We start from the raw sequence: 13,181 nt of genomic DNA, 5'->3' as shown, positions 1-13,181 counted from the left end.
CTCCTTCCGAAAACAATCAGAAAAATATAACCATTCCATTTTCCATGAGGAAGATATATACAGTAGACATATGGAGCAAGCCGCATATTTATAAATGTTTTTTTCTTTTTAGTTTATACAATTCCAGCTGTATCCTCGATTAATTGCAATTGGTCGGGTGAAATTCACGTGCAATATTAAATTTTCCTGTCTATAAATGGTAAATTCAAACAAAGACAATAATACATAAATTCAAGAAGGTGAAATGCAATGGAAGAGTTTTATCTCTTTGTGGATCGATTCGACTCGACTTAATTAGTTGCAAAACAATTGGACTCCCGGATACCAGGTTCACACCGAAAAAGGTGAAATGGAAATGGTCAATGCCCATCCCCCGATTCTCGCAACTCCTAATGGGCCAAAGCATTAGCCTCCAAAATTGCTTCATCCCTTGGTTCTTTTTATTCTTAAAAAAGAAAAAAAAGAAAGTGAAAATGCAGTCGATTTCTACGCAGCCTCCGACTGTGGAATTATTGTTTCATTCGTTGTACTCATTCAAAGAAAATTTGCCTCATTTTGCGAGAGAGATTCTCATGGGAGCATCAGCTACCTAGCTTTGAACCTTATTTCACTTACCTATGAGTCGTATAATAGGTTCAGTTCAGATGTTTGTGATTCCGGAGGAATACTCACTATGCGTGGTCGGACAAATATTCATAAACTTGTATGTGTGTCGTGTAATCAGCAAAAGGGTACCTTGATTATGAAGATGCATCTTATTACAAATAATAATTTATCCAGTTCCGTGATATGGTATGATCTAATAAACAAGCCAATACGGATTCAGCAATAGAAAGAAAGGGAAAAAAAAAAAAAAAAAAAAAAGAAGGCCAATAACCGTATGGCTCATCAACCGTGTAATAAATCCGGCGACAACCCCATATCGATATCCTCCTCCATATTATGTTTAGCAACTAACATTCATAATCTAATTGGATAAGATGCTGTATATCATGTTTAATTTGGTTAGATCATCTTTACGGGGCCCATCTTCTTTAAGCATATTTTGGGCTTAAATGTTCATTTGGATCTCTACAAATAAATAAATAAATAAAAAGTTGAAGGGATTTTTTTTTTGTTCATTCATCATTGGCATTGGCAGGATCGAGACACTTGGGGGCCCATTGTCACCTTTAAACAGACAAACCTGAATCCAATTTGACGGTAGAGATTTGGTCCATGGGCTTTAATAAGAGCTCATAATAATGGCTCCAAGGCCCAAAATAAAGCCCATGGGGGAACGGATAATTTAAGAGAGGAGGAGGAGTGTCGTCTTTTTATGGGTGAAAGTGATATTAGACCCGTCATGTCAATTTCGTGCTGGTTTTTTACTCTGACGAAAGAAGTGGAGAATTGGTCTCCACTCTCTCGAAGCCTTCTAGATAATAAATATTTAATATTTGAGCACCTATAAATAATAAATATATATATATATAAAATATTTATTACAAAAAGATGATGAAGAAACGGATTAACATTAACTATAAAGAAATTTTAAAGCGAAGAAAGTGAGAATTGTCAAATGTTATATATGCGCGCAATAGAAAGCAGGTCATTATACGAATACTGCAACTGCTTGATAAAGTTTTTCGTCACGCTCTCCCGAGATGTTCTCGTAGAGCGATCCGTGATGTTGTATCAGTTACTGTAGCTCTCCAAAAATGAAAGTGAATTATACACCAATTACATAAATAACGAAAACACATCGTGCCGCACATTATTGTACAATTATCGTGTTTGTACAATAATGTACACGTGTTATTTTATTCAGGATGGGCTTATCTAAAATGCAAAAGTGATCAAAAAGTGGAGTGGGTAGACTTTGCTTCTGTCGGGGAATTTGACTAGGGGAATGCTGGTGAGTTGTGACAAATAAATAACACCCCCACATACCACAACATCATATGACTGATCTCCCACCTAAAAGTCCACAAAATTCCCAGAAACTGCAATAATTATTATCCTCTTCCATTTTCCACGGCACCAATAATGACATTTTCCAAATCCCAAAACCTAATCAAATCAAAGTGTGTGTTCTAATTTCTTTCTTCCTTCTCCGCAAGAACTTGGCAAGAAGAGATGAGTTCTGACCCCAAATATGCCTATCCCTATCCTGCTCATCAACAAGGTACGTTAGCTCTTCCTCCTTCCTTTCCTTCCTCTAGGATCGGTTCGGTTGTAACTCGTATAGCGGTGTTTACACCACGTGCTGATGCACATAAAATCTAGACATCGGATGTTTCCGAGAGGATATACTCGATGTTGTTGTTTTGTTTCTTCTTAGGCCTTCAACAAGTCGGAGATTAGCAAAGTTGAAATAATTCATTGATGAGATGATCAATATATTGTCCCGTGGTTTTTTCGTTTCATTTCATCATTTGGCCCCAACAAGTCCGATAAACGTTGAGATAACCTGCCTTTTTTATAATAAAACTTTATAAATAGGTGAATTTATAACTATGTGAAATACGATATTAATTAAAACTTGATTATATGGTGTGATGGTATGGGTGATCTGTTACGTGTGCAAAGGGTACTATCAAGGCCCTCCGGTGGTGGCTCCCCCTCAGTATTATGCAGCCCCTCAACCCAGAAGAGAAGTTGGTTTTCTTGAAGGATGGTAATAATTTTATTTATTACTTTTTGTTTTGCCACAAGGATGGTTTTTTTTTTTTTGTCTAGACTTTCTGCTATATAATATATATATATATATATATATTAGTTTTTAATTTGAATTTATATTTGCAGTCTTGCAGCTCTGTGTTGCTGTTGCCTGATCGATGAGTGTTGCTGCGATCCATCGATCATCTTCCTCTGCTGATATGTTTTCGCAAATTTAGTATTGTAATTACATGAATAAGAATTGGACCGTGAAATGTGATGTTTATACATTCTTCTGTTTGTGTGATCACAGCAAATTATGCATTTATAGCTGTGGAGTATAATCATGTAAAGCCTCAAAAACCAAAGTTTTCTGAGACAATGTTGGCTCTATAAGACAAGGTTAAGTCGATCTAGGAGATCAGATGCGAGTTCGGTCCAAGGCATCATTGTCGATAAACATGTCATATATGTGTTTGTATTTGTTTCATACTTTCCTTTCATCAAAACCTTTTCTGATCAGTAGTGCAATTAAACCATATTGAAGTGGAAGGAGCGCACATCATCGATTCGCCCCGGAGAATCGATCAAATTTGATTTCATAGTTGCTTGAAAACCACATGGCAGTTGAGCCGTAAACCAAGATACCATACAAATAAATATGAAATAAAATGTACACGTTACTTTAAAATTGTCTTAGATGTTCATATGGCAAATCCTCTTAAAGTGAGTTCGAACAAACTACGGCATGCCATATGATGCAGCTCTCGACTCGATATTTCCCGGATACGTGTTTGTTTAGATAGATAAGAAATAATTAAGGAGATCATGTACATATATGTGTATGAAAATATGATAGAACCAACCCACCCAACCCATTGCTTGGTGTTCACTTGAGACCACCATCATCATCATCTTATGTCAAAACACTCAGCTCAAAAGACCTAAAGAGAGGCAGACCGGATCCGATGTCACGGCTTCATTGCATTCTGCGAGATTGAAGTTTCGTTAGTCATGACGGGGAGCCCCACCATACGACAGCATAATTGAACTGCTTAGAAAAGCAACCCCACCAGAAAAAATAAATAAATGAGTAAAAGAATTGGACTTAATTGGTAAAATTAGCATTCTAATATACTTTTGATTTAAATTTTGTACGAAAAAGTTATTCAACATTGATAATATGATTCGCATAATATATAATATTATGACCCATCTCTCTCCATTTGTCTTTTTCTTGGACCGATGCACTGAACTCTGTGTCCATCCAGCCTCTGAATATATTCCACTCCATTGTCGAGGAAAAGCTGATAAAATGGGGGTGGTCCCCCTCCCTTCAATTTTGTTAAAAAAAAAATTAAGCAACACGACTTTTATTTGAATTTTCAATTTTAATATCACATTTCTGACATCGTATAGAAAGTCATTAAATTTTCCTTCAATTTTAACGGTAACGGCTGATTAGGCATTAATGATACTACGTGCCATAAAATTATTAGATAAGTGAAAATATGTTAAATTAAACAAAAATATGTGAGTTTCACTTATTTTGCTAGATTTGAGATCAAAACAAAAAATCGCGTAAGATTTTAGACTAAAACGAAAGATCGTGTCTTTCCATACAATCTTTCAAAAGTCTTGTTATAATTGAGAATTCAAGTAAAAATCTTGCTAGATTTGAGGCTAAAAAAAATGTGATGTATTTTTGTGTAATTTTTAAATGAAGAGTTAAAAATTCGACTAAAGATGATGCCTTTATTAATAAAGAAAAAGTTTTTTCTTTTCGGTAGAGAGCTTTTTTTTTTCTTGGGGCAAATAACAAAGCAAAATCTGACTATGACCATTCATATTTTCTTGGATTTCCAAAATGATCATGGATACCGATAATAATTTCTGTTCCTTTGTCTCTCTGCATTACCTCTCCTCTCTTCTTGTTCTTGTTCTTTACTGTTCACCAGCACAGCTCTGCTTGTTTCTTCTTTCCTCCTCCATCCATGGCTTCCTTGTATGTTCTTCCCAGGTGAGCTAAACAACTTTGTACCAGTTAAACCAGCCCCTTTGAGCTCCTCTGCTTAGATACATACACACTAGATTGCTATGTTGCTATGCTGACGTTCTTCTTCACAGATCTGCACATTTCTTCCACTTCAGTGGGCAATAAGTTTGTCTTAGGAAGCCCACTGAATCAGGGAGTGCAGGTGAGGTGAGGTGAGGTGAGCTTGCTTTCTGAGATTTGGTGCTTTTCATAATTATATATGCTTTGATTCTATTCTGTTTCAAGGTCATACAAATCTCCTTTCCGATATTATTAGTATTTACTTGGTGATATTGTCAACGGATTGTGACGATCGTAGAACACAATCTCTGGTGATGGTGTCTCCAGTTATAGATCACGATGCGCATCTCTTAGAATATTAACAGGATCTTCTTCGCGATCACGATCTATTGCTATTTATTGAGTTGTGTTCTTGCTCTTGCATCCAGCAGCACCAGCTGCTCCGATGCGCTGCCTCTCTTCTGGGTCTTCTAGATGGAAATCTTGAGCTTCTCGTGTAATAGCATTGTCCTCAGGATCTTTGCAATCTTCTAGATGGAAATCTGGGTTGTTCTGTATGTGAATCTACTCATATTCTGTCCATTTTTGGCACTAGAAGTCAGCCTTAGAATCGAGTCAGGTCGGGCTTGTGGTAGAGACAAAATTCAACTAGATTATCACACAAATTTACGTCCTCGGACATAGTTAATTGGCTTTCCTACCTCCTCCGGTTTCTTCAAATCGAATTTTGGTGCGCCTGAGGTGTAACCTTGCGGGAAATATCTCAAAGCTGGTGTGGATAACTTCGTGTTATCCCGGCTGCGCACCAGAATGGGCCTTCTTCTTTTTCTGTTTCCATGGAAGGGAATTTTTGTACCCTTCTACCGGGTGTCAAAGCCTATTGAGTTAGATTCCACCTGAGTTTTTTCTTCAGTAAACTGATCAAATCTGTCCATCTTGTAACCAGCTTTCTGCATCCTGTTGGAATAATGGCTGTTCCAACTGTTCCCACCCGGCCTCTTTTTCTAATGCAGGGTGCGGAGTTACGTTAGACCGCATACAAGAATCCATTGCCCCAGAGTCCAAGGATGCTGCTGCTCGAATCAGCTGGAGGACCCTTGTCAATACAAATTGTTCGGGGATCGGTTGGAATGAATCCCGACGAGGTGAAGTTGCAACTGCCGATCAATACAGCTATTCCTGCGTCAAAGCGAAACTAAAGTCTTAATACCTCTTAAAGAAACGCCGGGAAGCAGTGTTCTGATGATGTACAAGACAGATTTGGGGGAATGACTTTTTTACTTTCATCCATCAAGCTGATAATCAATGAGACACTGGACGGGACAATATGGGTCGCATGCTACGTTGGCCATTTATGACCAAAGCTGACTCAGTCCTTACTGCGATGCAGTGCGCTCTATTCAACTGAATTTAATGTGTCAACTCTCCCTGTCTGAGTCTCCTGTTGACCCCCATCCGATCCTTTTGCCTCTCAGTCATGAGGTCTCTCATCTCGCAAGAGGGTATGCTTCGGAGAAGCTTCTCAGGGGGAAAGTGACAGGGAGATGGAGATGGCAGATGGAGATGAAAGATGGAAGATGGAAGATGGGGGACCCCACATGGTTCCTTTAGAGCTTGTTTTTGAGGAGGAGATTAATAAGTCGCGACAACCAACCTCAGAGCCACCAACAACAAAGTTTCTTCCTTGCTTGCGCCCCCTCTTCTTTCAGTCCCGTACGCCTGCCAGAAGGCTCCTCCTCAGTTAATTAATTAATTAATCTTGTGGTTAATCATCTTTTCCAAAACGGTGTTTTCAGCCAATAAGTTAAAACAATAATTCCGTTGCAGCGTCGATTTAGTGGCCTACACATATGTCTAAGTACAAAGTAAGAAATCTAGGAGCAGCTTTAGCACTTGGGCCCTAAGGGAGTGATACTGAGGGAGGACACCCGGCACACGACACACGACACAGGACACAGGACACACGGCAGCCCTGCAGATCCAGAGGGAAGTAAAAGCAAAAGGTCAAGACTGAAAAAGCTGGTGGACGTAGACAGACCAGGAGTAGAGAGGATAACATCATCTTCACCTTCTTCATTGCTTGATATGTAGAAAGGGCGAGAGAGAATCAAAGCTTTAAGCTTGAATGAATGGAAGGAATATGTGGGACAAGCAGAGCAAAACCGGGGGCCAGATTTCTTTTGCAATTTTTCATCATCAGTTCTCTCTCACTACTAAGTACAATGATGTTCTGTCTTTTTTTTCTTTCATTGAGGCTGTGCAGCAAACTTCTTCAAGAAACCACTATGATCAATGAATCCCACAGTGGCCTCCCCCCTCTCTTTTGCTTGTATGATACAAAAAATATCTCACCACCAAGACCCACCCTACTCCCCCTTCTAGTCTTCTTCTTCTTCTTCATCCATCTCCTTTCCAGCTTTGTTCTTCCATCTCCAGTCCCACACTCCTATCTAAAACTAAAATAAAAATAAAACTGCAATTAAGAAAGAAAAACAAACCCTAACTCCCTGCTCTTAAATTCCAACATTTCCCTACAAAGAAAATTTTTAAGAGAAAGAAAAACCCCCTCTATGAATAAAAACTTACTGGTTCCTTTTTCTTCTCCCTAGTCACTCGTTACTCTTTACAAAATGCTACAACTTCACCCCCCACCCCGATCAATCACCACCCCACCCACTTCCTTTCCCCTTCCTCGTCCACCGCCACCAAGCAAATTCGCCCTCCGAGAGTTTGATCAATGCAAAAGGCCCAGAAGACTAGATTGGTGTCGCCCAATCCGTGAGAACATTGCGCTCAACTAGCTCCCGTGGGCTCCTTTTGATCCAACAAAGGGCGATTGGACGCTGTCTGCATCCGAGTCGCTCCCAGAACTCCTTGAATCTGAATCTGCAACATAAATCAAGTTCGCATCCACATCAATTCCACTCCAACAGCTGTTTCCACCCCAATGAATTACTACCCATTTCAGTACTACCAGAAGAACCCAGAAAGGGCTCGCATTTCTTACCGCTGGATGAAGAGGAATCGCTGCTGGAGCTCGAACTGCTAGAGCTGTTTGACCTTGCATCGTCCCTCTCGATCTCGACGGGTGGGTAATTCCCCATCGGCATCTCATCCCCGATATCTACATCCTCCTCACCGCCTCCTCCAGTATCTCCCCTCTTCCCTTTGTGCGGTAGCATTGCAGCTTCAGGGGCTTCTCTCACAGGTGACTGCTCGCAACCATAAACCAAAACCATTAACACCATTTACCAAGAAAACACCATACACAGCAAAACAAGGTAATGTAATCATATGGTCAACAACCGTTTACCTTGTGAGTGATTTCCGAGGCTGAAACCTGGTTGTGGATGAGGCCTTGCCGCTTGATCTTGCTGACCAACTTCTTATAATTGCAGACGAAGCGATCGAGCTCCCACAAGGTCTCGGTATCCACTGCTTCAATGTCTAACTCTATCTCGTCACCGTCCTGAGCAAAGTGCTTGTTCCTCTTCCTAATAATGTTCACCAGCTGCCCCATTTTCTCAGGCGGCAAGTTCTGCAAGTTCATCCCTAGCTTCGCCTTCTCCTCCAGCGTCATCTCCCTCTTGTTCGGGTCCTTTGCCTTGGGCTTTGGCAGCTTTCCCACCTTTGCCCGTTTCCCTCCTGAGGAGGGGGCTGCTGTAGGGTCGGGTGCCTGTTCCTGACTAGACAATGCCGGTGGTTGGCTCTGCTTCGGACTTGGGTTCAGGTTCTGGTTCAAACTCTGCTTCTTCTCGACTGGGACTGGCTCGGGCTCCCTTCTAACACTTTCCATAACGGACTCCTCCGCCCAAACTGCTGGCGGCTTCGACTCAGCAGCAGCTGCCTCAGCCAAAGCCCTCTGCCGCTCCTTCTCGAACTTCTTGTATGCCGGATCAAACATCTGGTCGAATTGCAACAACAGGGTCTCCGCCATAACGTTTACGTCAGTTCCTTTAGGGTTATACAGCAAGGCATTGCTGAAGGTCAACCTCACATCCGCAGCAAAATCCTGCGGAGTCCGGTACAGGTCCCTCTCGAGCTTCGACTTCACAGTTCCAAGATCCATGGGGTTCTTGATAATTTGGTGGTAGTCGTGGAGCCCTAGGCCCGCAGCGTCGACGGGAGTGTTGAAGACCCACCCGTGCTTGTGCTTCATCAGCTTGCCCAAGATCTGGCTGCACCGCTTCATAATGCTTGGAACAAGGCGCTCAGTTATGGGATCCAACGGGGGAGGGGCCAAGGCCGGAGTAGGCTTCTTCGTCTCCTTGTCAGGGCCATAGGGGTTGACCCTCTTCACGCCTTTCTTGTTGGTGCCGGCCTTCCCCGTGATCTCCTTGTGCTTGGGCCTGGGGGACTCCGCCACCGCATCTGGAGAGCGCCGGGTCGTGGCAGAGAATTGGGATGTCGGGTAGGCAGGCCTGCTCTCATAATTGGCAGTCTCCAGTCGAGATCTGAGGATGCGGACCTGATCGAGCTCCATCAGCAGGCGCTTCTTGAGGTCCCTGAGCTCCGATCTGGAGAAATCACCAAGACTGAAGGTCACGTACTCGGAGGCGTCGAACCTCGAGGACCGGGAGGGGGCAAACGAGGCAGCCTCGTCGTCGATTCCGACGGCTGCTGCGTGGTCATCATCGTGCCGGAAACGGGAAGACGGGTCATGGATCTGCTGCCTGACAGCGGCCGAGCTAGGGTTAGGGTTAGAAATGAAGAGAGGGCTGTTGTGATCGGTGGCAGAATTGGAGGTGTATTTCCTCATATACACCTTGCGGTCACCCCAGGAAGGTTCGATTCGACTGGCCAGTAGGGCTGATGCCATAAGAGATCACCACCGGATATCAGATCCGTCGGATCCGGGGGCCTAGTCACCGCCGGTCTGGGGACGGCGAGGCATCACCGGAGCTTCGGGTCGGCAGCTGACAGGCAGCCTTTCACCAAACACCATCGAAGAAGACGAAGGCAGAGAATCGAGGGTTTCGTCTCGAACACCCTCTTTAGCGCTCTCTCTCTCTCTCTCTCTCTGTGTCTCTGTGTGAGCTTGAACGAGGAACGAGAGGAGGGCACCACCCCTTCTTAAAGGCGCGCCAGATCTGCCCGGGCAGCCTCTCGGCCGTCGATCTCCAACGGACGGTTCAGATCGTTTCCCTCCCTGCCCGATCTGGGGCACCTGCCCCCATCCTCGCACGGCTCAGATCTCGTCTATCCAACACGTGGCACCCCCTCAGCCGTGTGATGGGAACTGCGTCTTCCTCCTTTACCCCCTTTCTGGTGGCAAATTTAAATTTTTTGGAAATGGATTTTTTTTTCTTATTTATTTACTGAATATCAAATCAATCAGTTGGAACCTGGGGGGGGGGGAGTCATTTATGATGGAAAAAGAAGAAAAAGAAATTTTAATTTAAAAATAATTTTCAGAAAAGGAAAAAAAACAACGTAGAAGGGAAGTATTTAAAATTGCTGAGGGTGGTGGGGCCCGGTGGGGTGATGACGTGGAGGTGGGCCAGAGGACGGGCTGTGGGTGATGAGAAATAATAATAAATATCTATAAACTTTTTTTGTTGCGGAATCTTCTCTCCAGCAAAAATCCGGGCCTGGGTTTTTTGCCAGTTCAGCGCTGGGGACGGGATCACATCCTTGCTGCCACGTCGGCGGTTGCAGCGGTTTAGACTGTGAGAGCGTCCGTACCCAACCACAGCCGTTGGAGGGGACTGGCTGCTTCTCTGGCTACGATCACATGCGGGTGTGCCTACAGTACACCACCAGCTTTAGCTGAGGGTTTTACCCGCACCCGGTTAGTTAGTGTGACGCGGTCGGCGGTTCTTTCCTCTGGCATAATAATTAATTAAAAAAAGTAAATAACTTTTCTCCACCGAAAAATAACTCTTCTTGTGAATCAATAATTGTGACATCAGATAGAGTCGGTTGGGCTCCGCAAGAAAGGGAATAGGAACAAATATAAAAGAGAGCCTATCATATGATCATCTCCAAAATATCGACCGAATTACTTATATCTCGAGTAAATTTGGGTAATTCTCGGCATCACAGTTCTTGCCATTAAAGGTTTCCCACGTCAACAATAGTAACAGTAATATGACAGTAAAAGTTAGATCGTAGTTGAACTGATCAATAAATTCGTTAAGTTCGAAGACAATAATTCATGGAATTCCTCTATAAATTATGGGAGTGGTTAAAACTTTTTAATCTCGTATCGAGCGAAAGAAATGTTTGAAGGAAACATACATTAGTTAGATGTCGGAAAGACGAAAACACCCTGACAGATTCAATAGGAAGTTACCCCGTGTTATCTCATGTTGCCGTGCCTGTACCCGCTAATCTTCCCCGAAAGCTTCAATCAATATGTTTGATGCTTCTTCTTTAATTGTCATTAATTTGGTCCGGCGCACACGTATTATTGTTCGTCTTCGACCGGTTAAAACAAAAAGGTGAGTTGAAATTACTTTTAGCTTTGCAGCTACAAAGAACAATAATGTTGCATTAGCTAAATTTTGGTCTTGTTTGGAAATGAAGTTGAGTATTTCAACTATATATATATATATTTTATTTATTTAATTGGGTTATAATAATACGTGAGAAAAAATAATAATTGTGTTGTTAAATTATGAAAAAAAAAGTAAGAAAAAGTAATGAATAGTTAAAAGAATTTAGTATTAAAAATTGAATTGAATGGTAATTAAGATAAAAAAAAATAAAGAAAAAAAAATTGTGTTATTGAATTGAAAATAAGCGGAGTAGGATTAAAAAAAAATACTCATTTGCCAATCAACCTTCAAATGGACTGGTTCTCCAACTTGGAAAGCTCTCAAAGTGGAAGTCTGGAACGCCGGCGTTGACACCGTCATCAACTCAGGTAGGCATTGGGATCTCAGCGGTCTCCACCTCCCAATGGAGCTCCAAGACATAATCAAAGGCTTTCCCCTGAACCTCAACCCCTTCGCCAAAGACTCACCGCCTTCAACTCATTTGTTATTGCTCCGAATTCCACCAAGCCAGCCATTTGGAATTGGATCTGGAAATGTCCAACGATCCCGAGAATACAACATTTTCTATGGCTTTGCTGCAGGGATAGGATAGCCTCGGCAAATCTACTCTCGCAACGGGCTCTGCCAATCACGTCTTGCCCCCGTTGTGCTAGTGTTGAAACAACCATCCACATTCTGCGAGACTGCACACACGCCATTAACTTCTGGCACCAGCTTGGCATCCCAGACGAAATCTATTCCTCCTTCCACTCTCCCCTTCAAGAGCAGCTTCAAACCAATTGCTCCACCAAACTAACCTCGACCTTGGGTATACAGCGGGGTACTTTGTCCTCCTATGCCCTGTGGTCTCTCTGGAAGAATCAGAACTATCTATTATTCTCCAAGCAGCCCGTCTATGCGAATCCACCTACCTTCACTCTTCAACTTGCTGCTGAATTTTCTAGCACCCAGAAAGCAGCCAGAACAATGGCTAATGTGTCCAAGAATGTGAGCTGCAACCCCCCCCCCCCCCCCCCCCCCCCCCCCCCCCCCCCCCCCCCCCCTCTTCCCAAAACACACGCACACCCTCCTGGCTTCTTCAAGCTCAATACCGATGAATCGAGTCTAGGCAACCCCGGGAAAGCAGGAGCTGGCGGATTGATCAGAGATCATAAAAGAAATTGGATCAAGGGCTTTGCTATGAATATAAGAGTAGCCTCTGGCATGGTTGCTGTGCTGACTGCCCTGCAACAAGGGCTCATCCTAGCTCAGTCACTCAAATATACGACAAATCATAGTGGAAATTGATGCATCTACTATTCTGCACGTGGTCTTGCAGTGCTGATAGCTCTAATCATCTGCTTTGGCTACTCTTAATGATTGCAGGATGCTGAGCCACTCCTTCGAGGTCGTTAAACCCACTCATTCATACATTGAGGGAGGCTAATTCTTGGGCGGATCTCCTAGCTCAAGCTGGTGGACTTCAATATGAATATATCATTTTATTTGATATTGTTCCTTCTTTTCTTAGCTTAGCTCTGTTTAGAGATAGTATGAGAGCCTCCGTGCCCCGGTTTGTAAAAGACCATGGTTAATCTTTAATGCATTATCCTCGTTTACCAAAAAAACAGTTAATGCTTACTGTGTCAATCAGGACAAGAATTATTGAAGGATTAATGCATGCAATGCTTATTTGAATTTGGAATCAGCAATCGAAATTACACCAGCGAATTAATATTACGTTCGGTAACGAATTTAAGTTTGATTTAGTATGATTTAAAAAGATAAAAACAAAAGTAGTTTGTCAAAATATGAGAGAATTTAAAGAAGATGATAAAAAAAGTCATGATTGTGTTGTTGAATTGAGAAAAAAGTGTTGAAATTGAAGAAAAAATGTTGAATAATTAAAACAATTTAGTGTTAAAAAATTAATTTAAATATTATATAAAAAAGTATGAAAGAGAATTTGACAAAAAAAAAAGATAAAAAAGTAATGATTGTATTGT

The 13,181-nt window shown here is 42.3% G+C and overlaps 2 protein-coding genes and 1 long non-coding RNA gene across 9 annotated transcripts; 2 read left to right on the top strand and 1 right to left on the bottom strand.

The window, feature by feature from the left end:
* Positions 1-1,915: 1,915 nt before the first annotated feature.
* Positions 1,916-3,130, top strand: LOC116192496. Its single transcript, XR_004154097.1, has 3 exons — positions 1,916-2,167; positions 2,572-2,659; positions 2,788-3,130. It is a non-coding gene; the product is annotated as an uncharacterized LOC116192496 (long non-coding RNA).
* Positions 3,131-4,391: 1,261 nt separating this feature from the next.
* On the top strand, positions 4,392-12,803 carry LOC116192495. 7 transcript variants are annotated; one of them, XR_004154096.1, is made up of 3 exons: positions 4,392-4,660; positions 4,768-4,848; positions 12,562-12,803. XR_004154096.1 is itself a non-coding variant. In XM_031521051.1 (3 exons), exons 1-3 carry the CDS (start codon positions 4,648-4,650, stop codon positions 5,901-5,903), a joined length of 345 nt encoding a protein of 114 aa, XP_031376911.1. In that variant the 5' UTR covers positions 4,445-4,647; the 3' UTR covers positions 5,904-6,985. The 7 variants fall into 7 exon arrangements, 1 of the variants encoding a protein (XP_031376911.1); XR_004154095.1 differs by lacking the exon at positions 12,562-12,803 and adding an exon at positions 5,643-6,985 and having other exon boundaries at positions 4,396-4,660; XR_004154094.1 differs by having other exon boundaries at positions 4,400-4,660; positions 4,768-4,853.
* Positions 6,840-9,754, bottom strand: LOC116192494 (transcription factor GTE2-like). The gene is made up of 3 exons (XM_031521050.1): positions 8,010-9,754; positions 7,704-7,908; positions 6,840-7,582 (listed from the first exon to the last, which is right to left on the bottom strand). The coding sequence occupies exons 1-3, from the start codon at positions 9,513-9,515 to the stop codon at positions 7,494-7,496; spliced, it is 1,800 nt and encodes a 599-aa protein (XP_031376910.1). The 5' UTR covers positions 9,516-9,754; the 3' UTR covers positions 6,840-7,493.
* Positions 12,804-13,181: the final 378 nt, after the last annotated feature.

Source organism: Punica granatum, chromosome 1 (assembly GCF_007655135.1).
Source record: "Punica granatum isolate Tunisia-2019 chromosome 1, ASM765513v2, whole genome shotgun sequence".
NCBI lineage: Eukaryota > Viridiplantae > Streptophyta > Magnoliopsida > Myrtales > Lythraceae > Punica > Punica granatum.
This window is presented reverse-complemented; position numbering and strand designations above follow the sequence as displayed.